The sequence below is a fragment of the Podarcis vaucheri genome (genome assembly GCF_965113315.1).
Source record: "Podarcis vaucheri genome assembly, chromosome: 1".
NCBI lineage: Eukaryota > Metazoa > Chordata > Lepidosauria > Squamata > Lacertidae > Podarcis > Podarcis vaucheri.
The window spans coordinates 77,016,591-77,037,484 of record NC_138759.1 but is presented as its reverse complement, the minus strand read 5'-3'; the positions used below and the strand labels follow the sequence as shown (position 1 = coordinate 77,037,484).

General features: G+C 40.2%; 1 protein-coding gene across 18 annotated transcripts in view; it reads left to right on the top strand.

Annotated features, from left to right (window-relative positions):
- TNNT3 (troponin T3, fast skeletal type) overlaps positions 1-20,894 on the top strand; it is a 44,662-nt gene that overhangs the window by 11,453 nt on the left and 12,315 nt on the right. The window contains exons 2-7 of one of the 18 annotated variants that reach the window (XM_082194961.1): positions 50-81; positions 1,819-1,832; positions 4,537-4,554; positions 8,729-8,746; positions 9,506-9,520; positions 15,346-15,357. In XM_082194961.1, the coding sequence (XP_082051087.1) occupies positions 62-81; positions 1,819-1,832; positions 4,537-4,554; positions 8,729-8,746; positions 9,506-9,520; positions 15,346-15,357 (97 nt within the window). In that variant the 5' untranslated portion in view covers positions 50-61. Of the gene's footprint in view, positions 1-49; positions 82-1,818; positions 1,833-4,536; positions 4,555-8,728; positions 8,747-9,502; positions 9,521-13,844; positions 13,869-15,345; positions 15,358-15,634; positions 15,753-17,969; positions 18,055-20,894 lie in introns of those variants that run through there. The other 17 variants (XM_082194960.1, XM_082194962.1, XM_082194966.1 and 14 more) reach the window with 17 other exon arrangements.

The window sequence follows — 20,894 nt, the reverse complement described above, 5'->3', positions numbered from 1 at the left end:
GGTGATATGTCACAAACTTATTCTGCTCTTTGCTTGTTCTTTCGTCTAGAAACCTGCCAACATGTCTGACAACGAAGAAGTGTAAGTAGAAGCGTATCAATATTGCCATTCGTTTTAAAGGGCATTTTTTTTGGGGGGGAGGGAGGTTTTCTGGTAGTATGAAACAACTGGCCCTCACAGGTACGAAGTCAATGACCTGTTCCGAAATCAATGAGGAGAAGCAACACCTAATTTTACTGCATTTATTTATTTATTTATTTATTTATTTATTTATTTATGAAGTCATATGACCTAGGGCCAAATCCACAACCTTAAATAGCCAGTGCTATTTGCTGCTTGCACAGATCATGGGCAGAATGTAACTTCTTAACTGTATAGTTTGGAATTAAGGTGAAGAAAATGAGGAGGTTAGTGATGAAATACTGAGGAAACAGAGCACATATTATGTATTTATTATGTATTTTAAAAATCCAGCTTGTTCTGCACTGCACAAGCCTGCTTTGCACTCAACACTAATTCAAACTATGGTTTAGCTTGAATGAGGAAGTTTGCTGGTGCACAGGGAGCAAATTGCTGCTGCTTTGCTCACCTGCTGCTGCTGCCATGCTATCAGGAGCGAAACCATGGTTTAGTTTAGCATTATGTCCAAGCCTGGGGTTGCGATTTGTAACTGATGTTTGTTCTTATTAACAACCATTGTTTGTTTGTGGAGAGCAAACCACATACCTTGGTTCGGACATAACGCTAAGCCAAATCTTGACTTTGTTGCTTTTGTGGCTTTGTGGCAGCAGTACAAGCAGAGAAGGAGCAAAGTAGCCACAATGTTTTCCTTGTGTGCCAGTATGCTTCCCCATTCATGCTAAGCCATAGTTTGGTTTGTGTCATGTGCAAGTGAAGCCATACCATGATCACAGAGCAGTTTCCAACCTGATATAATATAGCAACATGCAGCATTAAATGACATTAGTATGCATGAATTAATAAAACCAGTCACTGATAAAACAAAGCAGTGCAGCCTCAGACAACTTTAACTAATTTAATCCAGTGTGGTGTAGTGGTTAAGAGCGGTAGACTCGTATTCTGGGGAACCGAGTTCACATCTCCGCTCCTCCACATGCAGCTGCTGGGTGACCTTGGGCCAGTCACACTTCTTTGAAGTCTCTCAGCCCCACTCACCTCACAGAGTGTTTGTTGTGGGGGAGGAAGGGAAAGGAGAATGTTAGCCGCTTTGAGACTCCCTAGGGTAGTGATAAAGCGGGATATCAAATCCAAAATTGTCTTCTTCTTCTTCCAAACATGCAGGATGAAATAAAAAAGGTTCTATAGTACATCCCCAGGAGACTTAGATTTGTCATTGGTAAGAACACAGAAAGCTGATAAGGTGATGGTTTAGTGGAGCTGAAGCTAGAATGCTTCATAGAGAAAGCTTACTACTAAATTTAGTTTTCAAAGGAGTCTTGAAGTCATGATGGAGTGTCTTGACAAGCAGAGAGAGGGATGCAGTGCTCACATGCATAAAGCCTCCAGCCAGACTAGTGATGCTCTACCATTTTTTTTTATTCTGACAATGACTTGGAGCTGAAAGATGATAGCACAAATAAAGCAGGATCTATGAATTATACTTACAAGCAGCAAGTACATCACATGATAGCCATAATTTAGTCTGCAATACTGTGCACATTCACCAGACTGTGAGTCCATTGAACAGAGTGAGACGTCCCTTCAGTGTAAACACACATAGGATTGCTCTGTTCATTAATTTGATTACGGTCTTATCTTCTGTGTTTCCTTTTCTGTCTGTCTTTTTCTTTGTAACAGGGAGCAAGTAGAGGGTGAGTATTTATAAGCTTTTCTTAATTGTATATCAGCGTTGTAAAGTGTCTAATTTTTTTATATACCTTTCCAATGCATATTAGGTGTGGTTTTTTTAAAAAACACGCATCTTAGTTTAAAAAAATTGTACTCAGCATATATATAAATATTCAGAAGGCAGAATCCTAAGAGGATATCTGTTTCTATTATTCTTGTGATGGTTTCATACTGTGAAGGTCTCATAACTTAAGTCATTCATTTCTTCATACCAAATTCCTCCCCTTTCCCACCTGTAATCCATCATACACATGCATTCTGAGTTCTGGCTGACCATGAGCATAGGATCATGGTATCTCATTTTATAAAATTCTGACCAGTGTTGACCTTGCTTACATGGTCAATGCCCGTTTCACATGGTTGGATTTCCTGTTCACTCAAATCTTATCTATCCTCTCTCCTCCACCTCCTATTTTTGCTTTCTTGTCATGCTGCTGCTGCCATCTGTTGGTGACGGATTTGACAATCACGGATCCCATAAATATGTCTCTTTTTGTAGCTTATTCATTTCAAGATTATCTTATTGCTGCTTGTTACCTTGTGGAATTTTGAAAGTCATTAGCAAGGATGGCCTAAAAATGAATGAATTTTTTATTTTTATTAAACAAAAAACAAAAAAAAAACGTGTTTGCAGACTGTCTCCAACCTATGCATTTTGAAAAGTTTTGCCTTTTTAAGATAACACCATTGTAGACTGGGGAACAAGTACTATGTAACTTTCTATCCCGTGTCTGTTTCCATTGTTCAAGATTACATATCCAAACATATTAGCTGTTTCAAAATTTATGAATTTGTGCATTGTAGTTCATTGCTGTTCTCTGTATTTGTTCACGCTCTCAGCATATGTTCCCTGTCGGAAAGCATCGTACTATCAGTGCAGACTTTTGTTGTCTTGCAATCGCATGTGGAAGCAAATTTTCTGCGCAGCGTGCTTGGTCATGTCTATGAAGCATATCTTCTTTTTGGACTGAAGACAGACGACTCTCTTTTTTAACAGTCTTTCCTCAAGCTGATGCCATTTAAGAGGAAGCTGTCTCACAAAAGTGTAAAGCTGGAATGGAACTGAATATCACATAGCTGCAGATAAATAGTTCAGCCTTTTGAGGCAGCATCTTCTGGGAACAATTTAAGCACATCATCTGTGGTCAAGAGGAGAGTGTTTGACCTGTCCTTGTTTTTGTCTGAAAAATGGCTTCTCCAATCTCCCCAACCTCTCCTGGTGACGCTCCAAGATTAGAAACAACCCTGCCAGGAGAAAAATTAGCTGAGTAGAAGCAGTTGTTGGGGGCATGGAGTGAGAAGAGGAGTCATCATTTTTTCCTCCCATACATGTGGCACTTTAAATTATCCCACACCCCACTTCGTAGGATCTTGGCATGACCTGTATTATCATACATGGGCTGGGCTGCCATTATGTCTAGTTCTTTCCTAAATTGCACTGAGAAGCTGGTTTGATCTTCCCTGAGGATGACTTTCACAGCAGCAGCATGTCATATGGTGGAGACCGCTTTAAAGTGGGTTGACACAGCAGCCACTTAGCAGGATGGTGCTAGCTTGCTGTACAAGATTGCCTGGCTCCCACCATGAGGTTTCTAGTGCCCAAGACTGTTGAAAGATGCCACTGTGAATATTTCATAGGGGCTGATCTACAAGGTGAGCCAGTGCAAGAAATACCGGCCACTGCATGGAGCACTTCCAAGGTGGAGGTAATTTTGCGAGCAGCCTCCACATTGTGGCAGTGTCATGTGGAATTGCTCCAAAAGCAAAAGGCAGCATTTTGTGCATTGCTTACTCATTCCACTACCAAATGTGAGCAGGGCTGCTGAATAGTATATTCCATATTGGAAGTGTGCATTGGATATGAAATATGTTCAGTAAAATAAATCCAGATTGTTGCAACAGTAACACTAAATATCTTGATTCAAAACCTTTCACTGATTTTAGCAGCCTCTAGTTATACATTAATGAAGCAGAAACATTTAATGGAGGAAATTGCATTGTTGTTTTACTATCTATTGAGGCTTATTGACCAATACCAATATAAACAGAATCAGAAAAAAAAAATATTATGGCTGTAATTCACTCTCAGATTGAAATACAACCCTCTCCAGCGTTTACTTGTTGGTATTAAATTAGTGGATTCTTAAGCTACCATTCCACCTACAAGAGATCATCAGAGCAGGCAGCGAGCTACCTTTGACTGCTTGTGTGAACTGCGCAACAGTATCCTATAGAAATCATTTGGAGGGAAGAATTACTCCTGCTGAAAGTTCATTTATGCAATATGCCCTTCCTTTACAGAAGTGCAATGGAATCTCAATCAATTTTTTACATTGGGACATGCTACGTCTATTAGAACAATATAATTTACTCATGCCAGCTCAGTTGAAATGTCTTCTTCTTGAAAGGAAACAATGGCCATTTCATTATTTTTTGTACTTGATTAGCTCCAGACTTTTGACTGAGAAGAACCATGGAAATAGGTTTGGGTGTTTTGTTTTGTTTTGTTTTGTTTTGGCTTTTTATAAATAAAGGGTGTTTTTATTTTCAGGGAGTTTTTATCTTTTGTATCAGTCCTTGTGGTCCATGTATTGCAATTGCTATGCTTTTTTGTTGATTCTGTTGCTTTTCTCGTTTTCTTTCTTTCTTTCTTTTATCTAAATGCAGAGGAATACGAAGAAGAAGGTAACCAAAACCTGGAATGTGCCTTCTCTCTCCTGGATGATCCCTTGATCTTCAGCTCTTCAGCTGCCTGTCATTCACCCATCTCTTTGTTATTGTCTGCTAAAGATGATCTGAAATGCTAGGTGAATAACCAGCCCAGTGGCTTTAGAATTAAAACTGGAGGCCATTTCACAAGGCCAAAGGGGAGATCTTGACAGCCACCAGATTAAATGCATATTACACAGCTAGCCTTTAACCCAAGCAATTATATGATTGCTCAGTTGTGCATCTTGCTGAATTCCCTTTCTGGCCCTCATAATTAGATTTGAATTTGTGGTGGCAGAAACTCCCATTATAATATTTAAGTTCCCAAACAAACTGTCATCAGCACAATAAGTTAAATGTGCAGGTTGATAATATAAAATTGGGAAATGTACATCATCTTTAGCTGACTACAGGTTTGACAAGTTACAGTAGTGTATATTGATACAGGCACGTTTTGAAGATGGAGTTAAGAAGATTCCCTTTCACACAGTTCCATCAGTGCTGAACTTATGTTTGTACTGCAGACTCTTGGCAGTGACGGGGTCTTCAGAAAAGCTTACAGGATCAAAGTGTTGAGTGAGACCACACATTATATAGCCTGTTAGGTACTTGGATGTGGAAGTGCTAATACGTTTTCTAGTGCAAGATTCTTCTTTGCTTTGCTGTACTCCATACCAGGATACCCCTCAAATATTTTGAAATAGGCTACTTAGGACTCAGCTACATTGGCAAAGAAAAAGCGCTTTATATGCGTTGCATATGCCTTTTAACACTGTGACACCAGATGGTGCTGTTCCATTTTTGCCAGCCTGATTTCTCACAAAGTTTACAATGCATTTAACTGAAACGCTTCTTTGATGTGTTTAGATCCAGCCTTACAATCCCTTGGCATTTGATGATAAAACTTTGCTCTCGGGTTATAAAGGGAGAGAGAAAAACCAGCTTGGAAGAATATTGATTTTGTGGTTGTTGTTCAGTGATATATAAAGGATTTGTTTTATTTTAAAGCATTTCTAAACTGCTTAATAATTAAACATAAAAAGAGTAGAGTGATTGAATAAAGCAGGAATCTAGTAATACCTAGGACCAGTTGTATAGATCAGGGAAACCGTGGTCAAGCAGAGATGCCTTTACAATATGGATTTCTTCTCTCACCAGGAAACAGAGGCCTGCCCCATTGGGTAGGGGTGTGTGTGCTAGTCAGACCTTCTGGGCTAGCCTGCTCTCCCATGTACCACAGTCATTTCCTTCCTATATCCATGTGATACTGTGGATAGCCTGGTTCAGTTGTTGGTTTTCTTTATAAGATATTTATTGAGATTTTCAAAGTGTTACAAAATAAAATAAAAGCAGAAGAAAATACAAAATAAAAATAGTTAACAAAGTAGAAAAAGAAAAAAAACAAACCCCTTCCAACCATACGAATACAAATTCAAAAATAAGAAAAAGATACAGAAAAAAATACAAAAAATACACCACAAACAATTAAGAACATTTAAAAACAAATGCATTATTCTCCAATCCTCAACTGTCATTACCTTCTTTCTTTGACCTCCTCCTCCTCCCTTTCTTTGTATCCTAGTTATTAATTGTCCCAGCAAATCCTTTCCATATTTCATAATATTCTGTCATTACCTTACCCTAAACTGTTTTAATCTTGTCTTTCTATAGGAAAATAAACCTTAAAGCTTAAAACTTAAATCTTATCCTTACCAACTTATCATAATATTCTTTCATAATTCTTTAAACATCTTTACTAAAGCCGAGTAATTTCATTCCAACATTTTTCTGACATTCATCAATTTTATAAAACAGTTCTAATGGTAAAAAAAAGAAATACAAACAGATCCAATCTTCATCCAACGTCCCTTCCTCCTGGTTCCGGGTTTGTCAGTCCTTATTATCCCATCGATCTAGCCCATTAACCTGACAACCTTATATCCGAGGCCCTCAAGTCTCTTCCATGTCCCTTCCTCAGCAATATTTTTAACCCTTCTCGACAGATCAGCCCCTTTTCCATATTCAACACTGAATTCCATATAGTATTTAAAAGCATGTTTCAAAGACCCTCCAAAATTAAGAGCCCCCACAATCCCAAACATCTCACGGCCCATTGCCAGATTTGAAAAGTCCAAACATCCCAGCATAGGGGGGTCAATCCAGCCCCCCATTTCCAAGCCAAACCAGACTTTTTCTTTCCAAATCTGGCTTTTTCCAAGTTCATTTGTCAAATCCGAAAACTCATATTCCTGTTGGGCCTGTTCTGTCAGGACACACTCCTGATTTAATTCCTGGGTGGGCTCCACATATTTTCCCACTGTCTGTTCAAAATTTCTAGTCGAAGTCGCCATCAAATTCACCTTCTCATGTAACTGTTCCAGTAGGGCATTTGTTTTATAGAAAGCACACAACAAAGCTTCTGAATACATTGTCCTGCAAGGTCAAATGCCTATTCCCATGATTGTAATCTGTAACAGCTACCGGCTCCCTGGAGTTGGTTACAGTTTCACAGTCTCCCTCTAGGGGGAAAGCTTCTATTTGTTCTTGGAACAAAGTTTCCCTTTTTGAGATACTTTGTCAATATTTATTCCTTTAAAGTGCAAAGGGAAGCAGTGGAATCACTATGTTTCTCTTCTTTTAGCTATCTGTCAAAAACGCTTGTCTCTGGTCAATGAACTTCAAACGTCAGTCCTGACACCCCGCTCCAGGATCAGGACGGAGGAAAGTTGCTTTACTTTAAACTCACTTTAAACAGTCTGAAAAAGATCCCCTTCTTCTCCTGCTGTCGAAGGGGGGTTCCACAATTTTAAATGATGAAATCCAATCCTTTAAAGGCGATTTTTACGTTGTCTTTGCTTTTTTCTGTCTACAAAAGAACGGAAGGCTGACTTCCTGTTTAGACCTTCCTGTTCCATACCAAATTAAAATAGATTTTTAAGATCCAATTCCTTTCTGCTCACAAGTCCCCATTTAATGTCCAGTTGTTCAAAGTCTAAGTACTCACAGATGCTTATTTTAGAGTCCAAATTGTCCCAGGAAAAAGGCAGCGCTCTCCGGCAACGGCTATGCGGCTTTGCTCCGTGGAAATAGCAGTTGACTCACAGCACCGCGCCACTTCCCCCTCTTCACTTCGGAGCCCGTTAGTGGGTTCCTTAGCGAGTTGGGGGGCGCTAAAGGTGCCCGCCGAGTCCCATGGTCACAGGCTTCATCTGCCTGTGATTTTTAAAAGGGTCCCCGCTTCGCCGTAGTGGAGAAGACCCGTTTCGCGCAGAGCTAGTCCCTCCAGTTCAGAGGGAGTCCACCATTGCCGATGGCGCCACCCCAGTGTTAACACTTTTAGTTGTACTAAAAGTGAATGCTGGGATTGGAGCAGGAATGCCATGGTGTTAAAAATACAGGGCAGTGTAGCCCTTGAGGCTCTGGATATACTAACATGTCTAGTGTTGGAGTAAAAAAAAAGACTATGGAAGACTGGAAGACTATGAGCATCCAACACAGAAACTCCATAAAATCACAATTGGAGGCTTAATTCTAAATGTATTATTCTTAGCTCCTGAGTATGATGCTGCTGAGGAGAAGTTCATTTCCTTATTGAAACAACAGCTTTTAAGCCAGTACACTAACTGAAAAGCAAAGAAAAAAACAGTGCTTTGCTTAGGGTTATTGTGAGTGAAGGTCCTTTTCAAACTCCATCTTCAGCCACTTGTCAAACCTAACAAAGAAATAGTCAAGGGTGCTAACCTAATACAGGCAGCTTCTTCTGGGAAAAATGAATTTCCTTTTCCTTTTCTTCCTTCCTTCCTCCCTCCTTCGTCTTTTCCTATGTTCCTTCCTTTCTGTTGGACGGGGGGAAACCCCACATTGATTTCAGTGTGTGATTGCTACACTTGGCGTTTCTCTTCTCTTTAAACTGCATGCTCCCCTCTCTCTTGAATTATGTTTTTCTGGTTTCTGAATTGACCATCTTTGTTTGATCTGTAACTGTCTTCTTCTGTTTGCTTCCTGTTTTGTACCTTCTCTTTTTTCCCCCCTAACCACTTATTTCTCCAGCAGTAGTTCACAAAAATAGTTTTAAAAGGGTTTGGGCCGCTATCTTAATGTTATTATCTTGTTTGTCTTTGCCTCTTGTTCCCATGATGTCTTCTATCAGAGGAAGCACAAGAAGAAGGTATGTGTGTGTGTGCGTATGTGTGTGGTGTTGCCCTCTGGATTTCTCTCTCTTCCTTTTCAGAAGAGTGGTTTGTCTGCACAAAGGAATCCTAGGGTGGCAGAAGAAAAAGAACAAGATAAAAGAGAATATTAACTCCAAAGGCTTGATTCCATGGCATCAATGTGGGTGGGTGGGGGAGTTGATGAAACTGAGTTGATGTTGCAGTCTTCATGACAACTCAGTTTTGAAATCCCCTATACACTAAAAGAAGTGTTATTTGTTTGTTGTTCATGGTAAATAACAGAATTGGTTGCATTTTTTTCAAACTTCAATTTATTTATTTTTTCAGAATAAGACTCTGCCATAGCATCCCTCTTTGGAGAAATATAGTCATTTTTGGTTCATTTTCTCCACAAATTGCAGGATTTGAAATGTGACATGTTATATAAATAACCTCTGTCTAACAAAATATGGGATTTTAGGATTCAACCTAACTCTGATCTATATGCATGCTTTAAAAACAAAGAAAGCCAAAAACTGCCCATATTCTTACTATCCAAGTAACATTTCAAATCACTGCTCAATGTGTTGTGTCCATTCAATGTGTATGTGATTCATTTCCCCCTGCTTGACTTGCAATAATGTTATTTCTAACTTTACCCCTACAACCTCATGTTCTTCACAGAGTTTGGGCGGGCAGATTTCATTTTTATTGTTTAACTCTTTTTTTCTTTCTTTTGCTGTTTCCTTCTCTTTTTTCTATTCTTCCTCCAGAAGAAGCTCAGGAAGAAGGTATGTGTTGAGGCATCTCGGTTCTGACCATTTAAATGGAAGTTGGAGTACTGCATTTCTTAAGGCTGTGGAAGGGAAGGTGTGATTACAGTACTGTCCTTGCTAATTGAATGCAAAAGGGCACTGACTGTAGGCACTGACTATATCTAAATAGACCCTTCGAAAAATGTACAGCCACCGACACACCCTAAGCCATCTGTGCATGGTGCTTGATTTTCTATTGACTTCAGCTGAATTACCTATGGCATAAGAGACTGGAAAGTTGGAATGAATGGGATATTATGTAGGTGGCTCAGACTTCCATTCCACAGCCCTGCCTTGGAGCAAGCAACTATATCCTTTGGTGTGTGTTGCTGCTAATTCCAATATAATGGCTTCTCTCCTACCCTCACAGAGAAATTAAGGCAGAAGACTACAATTGGGAAAACATTGCATTGGAATTCAAAATCCACACCCGCTTTTCTTTCTGGCACAACAGCTTCCATATGTGCTCATGGGGTGAAAATATGTAGTCAAAATCAACTCTTAAAAGTTGGTATTATTTATTACTATTAATATGGCAAGATTTAGGATTAGCTGCTTGATGAAAGCCCACATGAGCCTTCAGCAAAGTGCAGCCCAAACATTGAACTCATAAATATGAACTCATACAGATGACCAAATTACCCTGGCATGAGATTACTTGCCTGGCGTAGCTTCCTTCCTTCAATGAAGGAAGACTTTACCACACTTCTGTGCAGATATGAGGGGGGAAATGTGGTGAAATTGACAAACGTTCTACCCTAATCTACAGAACTCGCTGTTGAATTTGCCCTGCTGTGTTGCTTAATATCATCCTATACCTGTGTAAGATACTTTCTGTCTGCTTGAGTACATATACACCTTTAATTCAGCTCCAAAGCTTTAGTTTGGCTCTTTAAAGAAAAGTAAGGAATGGTTATCTGCTTTTAATGCCCTCTTGAGACTTGATGTCTGCAGCCATGATTCAATTCAGGATTTAGTGGAATAGAGAGTAAATTTGTTTCCGCGCTCCTGCTTCTTCCTGAATTGGCAATGCATTGCATTGGCTTCAGGCTGATCCACCCATTACCCAGAAGTCTGTGCTGCAGTCCCATGCTGAAGAATTAATACAATAGACAAGCATGGCAAGATGTGAATGCATATTCCCAACATGTGCCTGCCTGTTGACAGCAGCAGCACTGGCACTAGCTTGCCTTACATAGTTCTACAACAGGTTTTTGAGCACCGGTTCTTCATGGCTTCCTGCCCTGTTTAAATGGCTGAAAGGGTCAGAAGCAACCTGAACCTTGTGCTGTTTTGGCCCTGTAAGCATATTCAGGGCTTAACCACGTGTGGTGCTAGCAATGTGATTAGCAATAAAATTGAGAAACCGTATTGCCTCCTAGTACTTGCTATTAGTGAATGAAACCAGTGCGTCTACTACCTGCTGGAGAGGCTCAAGGGAGAAATATGCACATGACATCTGCTCTGTTTCTGGCTGGGAGCTGCAGCATGCAAGCCAAACCATAGGTAGTGTTTCTAGATAGGCAGGTAGCTTTCCTTGTTGGGGATACAAAGGAGCCGACTGGAAATCCAGTTGTGCCTATTTTGCTTGCCATATTGATGCCACTACAGTCCTCCCTGCCATCTGCAAGGACAAAGTGTGTGGTGAGAGAGAACAGCACAGGCTGAGGCACAGTTTGGTTGTGGGGCTGGATGGTCTCTGTGAGTTTGTTCCTGAAGTATGTAGATGTGCCCCAGAAGGAAAGGAACAGCTTCATAAACAAAGCAATTCTTGGCTTACAATTCATCTGCAGTCTGAACTCTTTACATTTCCTCTTCCGCATTTGCATGAGCTGCATTTGCCTATGTGCATTCCACCATCCCTGTCTTAACTGCATTAATTTGCTTTCCTATAATGAGCTGACTTACTTATCAACACTGTCTTGAATTACTTTAAGCCTCTTGTAATCGTGTTGTCCTTTTTCTAATATTCTTGTTTTCTATTGCCTTAATCTTGTTCCATGATACTTCCCACCTGGTGAAGTTCATGAACCAGGTATGTGACTTGACTTCTGAATTCTTCTCTTTCCATCTCATATCAGTGTGTGCAAGAATTTGAAAGTGATGGAAGAGAACAGGAGAGCAACACATCACCTTAATATCTATGTTGGTTTCCCTGGAGACAATCTCTCTTTCCCTCTATCTCATTTTCATTAACAAATGGTGATATTTATTGTGCATTAGGACAGTGAAACCTTGTCATACAGGACAGACACTCAGCATATATGATCTAGATCAGGGGTCAGCAAACTTTTTCAGCAGGGGGCTGGTCCACTGTCCCTCAGACCTTGTGGGGGGCTGGACTATATTTTTGGGGTGGGGGGAATGAACAAATTCCTATACTCCACAGATAACCCAGAGATGCATTTTAAATAAAAGGACACATTCTACTCATGTAAAAATACGTTGATTCCTGGACTGTCCGCGGGCCGGATTTAGAAGGCGATTGGGCCGGATCCGGCCCCTGGGGCTTAGTTCGCCTACCCATGATCAAGGGCAGTGGTTCTCAACCTGTGGGTCCCCAGATATTGTTGGACTACAACTCCCATCATCCCTGAGCTCTGGCCTTGCCACCTAAAGGTGATGGGAGTTGTAGTTCAACAACATCTGGGGACCCACAGGTTGAGAAAGGCTGATCCAGGGTTTATCCATTGACTGCAGTGCTCTTGTGGATATAAGCCAACTGAGACTGCTAAGAACACGGTGAAGCACAGGATTACTAGCTGCACAACACTTTAGACATTCCCAGGGAAATACCTTTATATAGTATTTGGTTAGTGTACCCATCCCTATGATCCAAGCATCCCCCTAATTGCTAGCCTTCCTTCGTATTTTTATAGGACTGGCTTTTGCCTTTCCCTACACATGTTCCAAAAGACTGGGGAAATTAAAATGCCCTTTTTAGTCTACTTTCTTTTCATTCCCTGGATAAGCTGTAGGATATACGTTTGCTCACACTGTCCACCAGTAGCTGATGGACTTTGGTGGAACCCTTCATAGACAACTAGAAGCAGGTCTGAGGTCATTTGGGGGGGAGGAGGTGGGAGGCTGAGAGAATCATCACAGGAGCTGTTGAAGCCCCTTCAAAGTACAAAGGGGCAGGCTATCTTGTCCTCTTCTCCTGCAACTTTGCCCAGCACTTGCACATGCTTGCCTCTCTAAAAGAAAGGTGAGAGCTTATGTAAAGTCCAGTCCAGATGACACAAGTAATTCATCACTGACATCCTTAAAAAAACTGGTATAGTTTATCTGATGCTTAAGGGCTTCGGTTTTCTGAAGCACTTGGCAAAATAAAATAAAATAATTGCTCTTCCACAGGTGAAGTTCACAACAGACATGAATCCTTGTGCGTTATGAATAGTGCATTTGGGTTTGTTTTTTTAAATAATTGGAAAACCATGTCATGTTTATTAAATTGTGAGCCTGCAAGCAGGGATCTGCTTGTTTTTATAACTGTACAATGGCTAGTATAGTATAGGCATTTTTATAAATATTAAATAGTTGTGTTGTTTTTACACCTAACAATAGCAGGTGTACTATGGTTAGATTCACACATGGACACAGACACAACAGCCATTGTCCATATCGGAAGGATATATAGCTTTTAGGAAGTGCTGCTTCCTATGCTACTTTTCTGAAATGGAGAAATACGATCCATGCTCAGAAAAGCAACATGTGAAGTGATCCTGAATTCCATGTATGCAGACAATATGTGCATATTTCATATTCCACATGTGCAAATCACCATAGGGTGATATCCAACTAAGCCATGTTCAGAGCAGGCCCATTAAAAACAATGGCTTAAGTGCATTGATTTCATTCGGTCTGTTCTGAGTATGAGTAGCTGGCTATCATCCCTATGTATTTAAGAAAAGTACAAATAGATTCCAAGGGTTTCTATTCACATTTGTAAATCAACTTAGGCTGCAATCCTATACCTACCTACCTACCTACCTACCTATCTGGGAGTAAGCTCAATTGAACTCAATGGGACTTACTTCTGAGTAAGCATGTATAGGACTGCACTGTTTAATATTATACAAGAGACCCCATGTTAATTTCCCTGTCTCTCCACCTCTTTTCCTTCTTTTCCCATTCATGTTTGTCTCCTTTTTTATTTTAAACAGGTCATTAATTTGTGTTCCCCTTTAATCCCCTTTAATCAATTACTTATTTCAACCTTGACTTGTAAGAGTCAAAGGTTGCAGTCACCCTGTATTTATTACTTGTCTTGTCTTCCTTTTTCTCTAATGGCACGCCCCACCTCACGAAGTCCATGAACCAGGTATGTGACATGACTTCTGAATTCCACTGATTATCTGAAAGGGTGATGTGTACAGGAATTCAAAGGTGGAGCAAGGAAACAGGAGATAACAGTTTTAATAACTCTTAACACTTGCTTGATTTTAATTTCTTTTCCTGCAACCTTCATGATTTGAAAATAATGCATTTTCCCATCCTTCACGTGTAAGTATCTGGGAGAAAGAAAACATTTGCAGGCGCTTGAAATAGAATAGGTAGAAAAGACATAGGGTTTTCTTAAATGGACAGCTAGTGGGGGAACTAGGCAGAATCAGGGAAGATCTGAGTCCTCTTCACGCATTATGATGAGCACAGGTAGAGGGGGGAGCAGGATCCCACCCACTGTCTTTCCTTCAATACAACACACAGCTAACTTAAGTCCCACTGATTTAATCTAAGTCTGGATCCAACCTATTGGCCATTTCACAAGTCATGCTGAAAGTGCTCCTCCCTCAACACATTTTCATTGTACTGTAATGTGTGAAGAGAGCTAGAGACTAGGGTTCCTTTTAAATGGCTTCAGTTTATTAAACAGTAATGGCTTTGTGTAGACAAAAGCTACTATGGATAAGCTGCTGTATTCATGAGTGAATATTTTTTGTAAAAGGGCATGGTCGCAAAGATCCATTTTTTGGTTTTGGAATTCTGCATGTATGGCTTCGTTCTCCCCAGAGACACAGATGGAATCAGAGTCGGTTTCCATCTTTGCGAGTGGAATGGAAGCCACTGATGTGCAAAGAACCTAACCACATGACAGATCAAATTTATTCTTGTAACAAGAATAGATTTAAATCAAACCTTTGCCAGATAACCATGGAACTTCCTTGCTTACTCATATTCTTGCACGCCTAGGTACTAAAATGTTACAATGAAGATCATAGCTACCCTGAAATTGACTGCAGCTTTTTCTTACTATTCAAAATATGAAAGCTTACCATGGTGCAAATTGCCATGAACAAAGCATGCAGATGCAAATTTCGGACCATACATGTGGTTCTAAAATGGGCTGATGAGACTATCTACCCAGAAACAGAAATAAGTGTGCTCATTTCTGGTTTTGTGGAGATGATCCCATGCAAACTCTTTAGAACTGCTGCACTCCAGATGAACAGGATGATACTTGCATTTCTTCTGGATCAGCCAAGAAAACATTTTTGTAAAGCATAATGGCGAATTCCTCTTGGCCCGGGCTATGCTGACAAGTGAATGACAAAACATGTGGCATTTTTCTATGTGCCTTTTTATCTGGTATTTGCCATTCACCTTCATTGATTCCCCACTGGGCTGCTTTCATGTGATTTTTTCAATGTTATTAATTTTCTTTCCCTCTACTCCCCTCCCCCTCCCCCCTCTTGAAGCTCATAGAAGCGCCCAAAGACCTTGTAATAACATGTTCCTCTTGTTTCCGTTCTCTCGCTGTCCGTTACATCTTGTTCCATGACACTTCTCCCCTGATGAAGTTCATGAGCCAGGTATGCGACACGACTTCCACATTCGTATGTTGATTCTGATATGTTCACAGAATGTACATAATGTCTTTGAATGGGATGTTGGAAGAGAAGAAACAAGATAAAAAAGATTAACAAACTGTCACTTACAGACTAGTGGGTTGTTTTTGGAATGCTCCACACTTATACCAGCAATAACCTAGTTTTTCCCTCCCTCCCCACATTCCTACAGCTTCCCTTGGTGCCTCTTCTGCACTAGATGTTTATATTTAACCAGTATTTTTCTATTCCCTTTTACCCATTCCTTGATCACCTGATGAAGCTCAAGAGTGCTTACATGCGTATTCTTTCTTTCTTTATTCTCTGCTTCCCATCACTGCTTGCTTCCACCTTGACACCTCCGGTAGAAGTCCAAGAAGGTATGTGCTTTCCACTTAAGGAACTGTTTGTCTTCCTTTTCTCCTCTAGGGCGGTGCAGAATAGCGTTTGAAGCTTTGCAGCGAAATCCGATGCATGTTTACGTGGAAGTAAGGGCGCTGTCAGACGGTTGCTATTTTTCGGTGGGATTCAATCAAATTCAGGCTGCAAAACTGTAGTTGATTGGAAGGTCTTGCGCAATGAACACGCTTCTCCAAAAGATCAGATTTATGGTTATCAGCAAAGGGACAGGAAAATGCACTGAGAAGTCTGGGATGACACTTGCTTTGATGTAAGGTCATCTCATCGCCCTGGCAACAAATTCTATGGGAACAATGGTTAAATAGCCAGCATTATCTAATCTCCCTGCAAACAGATCAGGGTGAATGTTTAATAAACACAGTATTGCCTGGAAGTCTACTTCATCATACTGTTTTCAGTGGCCCTTACTCCTAGGGAAAGTGTGCATAGGATTGCAACCTTAGGTTTCATGTTGTGAGGAAGGATGGGCAAACTCCTTGCATAGGAGTTTTCTTTGCAGATTTTCACAGAAGGTTCCAGATATGCACATGCACTTTCAATTCAATCTACCTCACAGGTTTGTTGCAGATATAAAAGGCCTTGAACAGCCTTTGAGGAAAGGTGGGATGTACATGGAATTGAATACAAAATGGAAAGTTTCCATTAGTAAATCTTTACAATATGAAAAGGGGCCTTAGATGTTCAAACTGAAGAGTGCCACTCTAGTTTTTTGAAAGAGATTTTCACCTGCTGTGCCTTAATACTAGAGGATATTATGATTCTGAAAGGCATCCTTACTTTCAGAGGGTTAATATTAATGCATTATGGGATGGTGAAGTTTTAGAAGGCCAGAAGGATCATGAAGAAAGGCAAGAGGGTTTACTAGTGGCTGTTGAAGTTTCCACTAACTCATTCATTTGTTGGATGACATTAGTCATCAGCGCTGGTCATAGACCGAATGCTGCCCCAGCCAAAGGGTGGCCTTGGCCTCCCCCTTCTGTTTGTTCAGCTTTTGATCACCTTACTTAAGATATCATTTGCAGCAGTGCTTTTTTTCTGGGGGTACGCAGGGGTACACATACCACTAAACATTTTGTGAATCTAAGTTTGCCCTCATTGAGGGGCAGTGTTTCAATATGAGTAGGAAAATGAGAGTACCCCTAAACATTTTTTTAATAGAAAAAAGAGCACTGATTTGCAGCCTATTTCATAGCTTTAATGCACAGTTTGCATATAGGATCTCTATCTTTGGCATATAAGTTGACAAATTCAAACATTAGGATCTGTAAATATGAACTGTATATATTTTTTCTTTCAGCTACTGTGCACATGGTTTACTTATTTAATGCATTTCTACCCCATCTTACAGGCTGCAGTACCCTTGCAGGAAAACATTGGAGCGCATAAAACACCAAAACCACAATAATACTATGAAATACATTTTCAAAACTCAGTAAAAGTTAAAAATTTTCCCAAACAGCAAATTAGCCAGCCACAGACATCTTGTTACTTTGTATGATTGCCACTCACATCCATTTCTGGAAGTTATATACTCAACAAAATCTAAGGATGATGATGTTAATAATAATAATAATAATAATAATAATAAATAATAATAATAATTTATATGCCACCCATCTGACTGGGTTGCATACCTGAAAGACTGTCTCCTGCCCTACAGACCCTCTTGGACGTTAAGATTGGAAGGAAGGGCTTTCTTGGTCATTCCACAACCCTCCAGATTTTGGGAGGTTGCAGCAGCCTGGGAGAAGACATTCTCTGTGGTGGTCCCTAAGCTGTGGAACTCCCTTCCCACAGAGGTGTGCCTGACACCTTCATTATATTGTTTTTGCTGTATGATGGAGATAGCATCATCATCATCATCATCATCATCATCATCATCATCATTATAAAAACAAGCTGTTCCCCGCTACAAGGACCTTACAGTCTACACAGTAAACATGGCATTTGTCCACCCATGAAGCCAACAGGACTGCTTGGGTGGAGAAAAATATGTATTGTATGTATGACTTGGCCCTCAGAAATTGACATTTTTTGACAGTCCCGTTGCCTATTTCAGTCATAGGACACAATGTATTGCTCTTCTTTGTTTCAACTGCACAGGAAGAACAAATGGTTTTTAGAAACTGGAAAGTAGAAAGAGGAGAGACAAATAAGGGTGTTGTGAAAAATAAGAGGAGGAAAATTGGAGCATGTTGACCCAGTTCCTTTCTTTCCTTTGCCTTTCATCTGCAGCTGGAGCCGAAGGAGAATATTGTGATGGTATTTTGGTGACATTTGGAGATCGCACACTGTCTTTTCTAACACCTTTCCCCCGCCTTTCTGCTTCTAATCCTCACCCACTGTAAAACCAGGAACTGGGCCAAATCATCACAGTTGCAAATGTACAACCTTTCATGCCTCCGTACTGTTAGGAGATAAAAGTCTTAAGCCGTCAGCAACCCCTCCTCTTCCCCCAATCTGTTGTCATTCCCAACAGAAGTAAAATAGCATTGATTTAAGTCCAAACAACTGCAAGACATGTCTTTAGAGGGGTCCCTTTGCATATACTGTGCAGGTTTCTAAAAATATATATTAAATAAATCAATAGCATCTGGTGGCAGACGGACAATTATCAGGATTGCAGTAGATGAGGAGGGGAATTTAATCCTTTCCTCTCCTGCTGTGGTCCTTAGAAAAAATTCCTCTTCTGAAGGGATTTACTTTGGGATGAAATCCCCCACAGTTTGGCCCCCATTCAGGCCATTAATGGGGTCTTCTCATAGTGATTTGAGGTTTTAGAGACCAAAAAGGACCTTGGGACAGAACAACAACATTCCTTACTGATGTGTTTTGATCCTTTCTAGATTTCAGATTCTGAAGGGAGAGTGTAAACTGTTCTTTACATGAGATTACTTCAATTCCCTCTCCCCTTTTAAAATCTCAAGCTTACTTTCCAGCTTTCTTTCTCTTTATTTTCAAGCAAAGCACTGAAGGACTCTTTTTCTTTTGGCAGGATCATTTTAGGGATTTATGCCTTGTATCTCTTGTTTGTAAGAACCAGAACAATCTGAACCTCAGATAAAGTGAGGGGCAATTGAAGAAAGGGTTTTGCCATGATGATTGGGCTTGTTTGTTTTATCCAGTTCCTTAAAGAAGAAGAAGAAATGCTATCTTGAAGATACAACAGTAACCTTGAGACTAGTCTCTGTGCACACACTACATCTTGTTTTGTCACGTGTTTTCTGTTAATTAAAAAGAAAGAAAGTAGAATAGACTTTTTGTTTTTTGTTTTACCCTTATCCTGAAAGTACAGAAATGTTACTTTTTATTCCAGGATCAGAAAACTAACCTTTTTGAAACTACATGTTCATGGAATTATTCCTGAATAATCAACAGATGCTCAGACCTATGGGGTGATATTCCACTTTAGCCATACTCAGGGAAGAATGGACTTCAGAAACTAAAGTCCATTGATTTCAGTAGATCTTCTCAGAGTTTGGCTTAGTTGGATATCACGTGGGGTGGTTATATTGGCCAATGGCACATGTATTTCAAAGCCAGTTGTGAGGAACAGATGAACAATAAAAATGATATGAATGGGGGGAGGGGGGTTAAAATAAAAAATATATAAAAATGTGATGACATTCTTGTAATCTTGTAACCCTGATATGGTGAAATAGGAATATATATGGTAATCATCCTTTTGCACAAGGAAGGACTGAGGAACCATTGGCCCTCCAGATGTTTTTGGATCCCAGTTCCTATTAGCTGCAGTCAGCCTGGGTAGTGGTCAGGAATGATGGAAGTAATAGTCTAGCAAGATCTGGAAGGTCACAAGTTCCCGACTCCTCATGTAAGGGAGTTGAGGCAAACAGGACTTAGTGGGTCTCTGAATAACATCCATGAAATATTGTTTGGTGTGATTTGTATTCTGTCCCCTAGGTTTTAAAAAAGCTATTTCAGATCAAAAAGCTCACTGCTTACCACATCAGAAATATAAAGGCCTCCAAAAAAATTACATTTCTTCTCATATATCAACTTCATTGAGAACATCCTCCTATTCACATTTTATGTAACAGTAAAGGTAAAGGTAAAGCGACTTCTGACCGTTAGGTCCCGTCATGGACGACTCTGGGGTTGCGGCGCTCATCTCGCTTTACTGCTTTACAGCTTCCAGGTCATGTGGCCAGCATGACTAAGCCACTTCTGGCGAACCAGAGCAGTGCACAGAAACACCATTTACCTTCCCGCCGTGGCAGTATCTATTTATCTACTTGCACTTTGTCGTGCTTTCGAACTGCTAGGTTGGCAGGAGCTAAAGGATGGGTTAAGAAGAAGATTTGGATAGTTCCAGTGCTGAAATAATCAGCAATTCCCAATGTTTTTACCTTTACTGGCTTAGAAAAATACCAGGCAATTCTTTTCCAGCCGTATCACTTTCCAAAGCAGAAATTTACAGTACCTACATTTAAGGCTGATTCTTTAAAACCCTGCTGTGAGTTGGAGGATAGGGAAAAGAAGAGTCTTGCTTCACAGTTTATTTTACCTAAACATTATTGCTGTAAAAACAAATAGCCCTGCTTCAGCTGAGGGGGTGACATCTTAAACCTGATTCTTTATATTATTTGCCTTGTAAATTCAGAATCTGAATGTTTGGAGTTCCTCAAATAAGTCTGTGTTCACGATACACTGATCAAATAGGCTCTGAGCTTTTTATTGCTGAAATCTCACTGCAAAGTGACAAAGGTGGCACAGAAAGAGCATTGTATGACAGAATTCTTTGAATTCATACATAGCATGTGGTCATAAACGACATTCAAGTTTCGAGAATCAGCACTCAATACGGAGAAGGAAGTTGCTGACTTCCTGATGCTATGTTGGAGCTTTCATGCAAGCTCTTGTTTCGTTTTTCTATACTGTTTTACTTCCAAGTAAAACTGGTCTGCCAAGGAGTGTGTCTCTATGAAGTGTCAAAGATATGATTCAAGTGCCCTTCGGATGATTCCATGAGAATGGACATCCCTTTTGATTCTTTTGCTTTAGCAGACCAGACTAGGATATATTGTTGTTCTAATATTGTCTTTCTCCATCTTTCCTTTCCTTGCTTTCTCTTTTCTTCC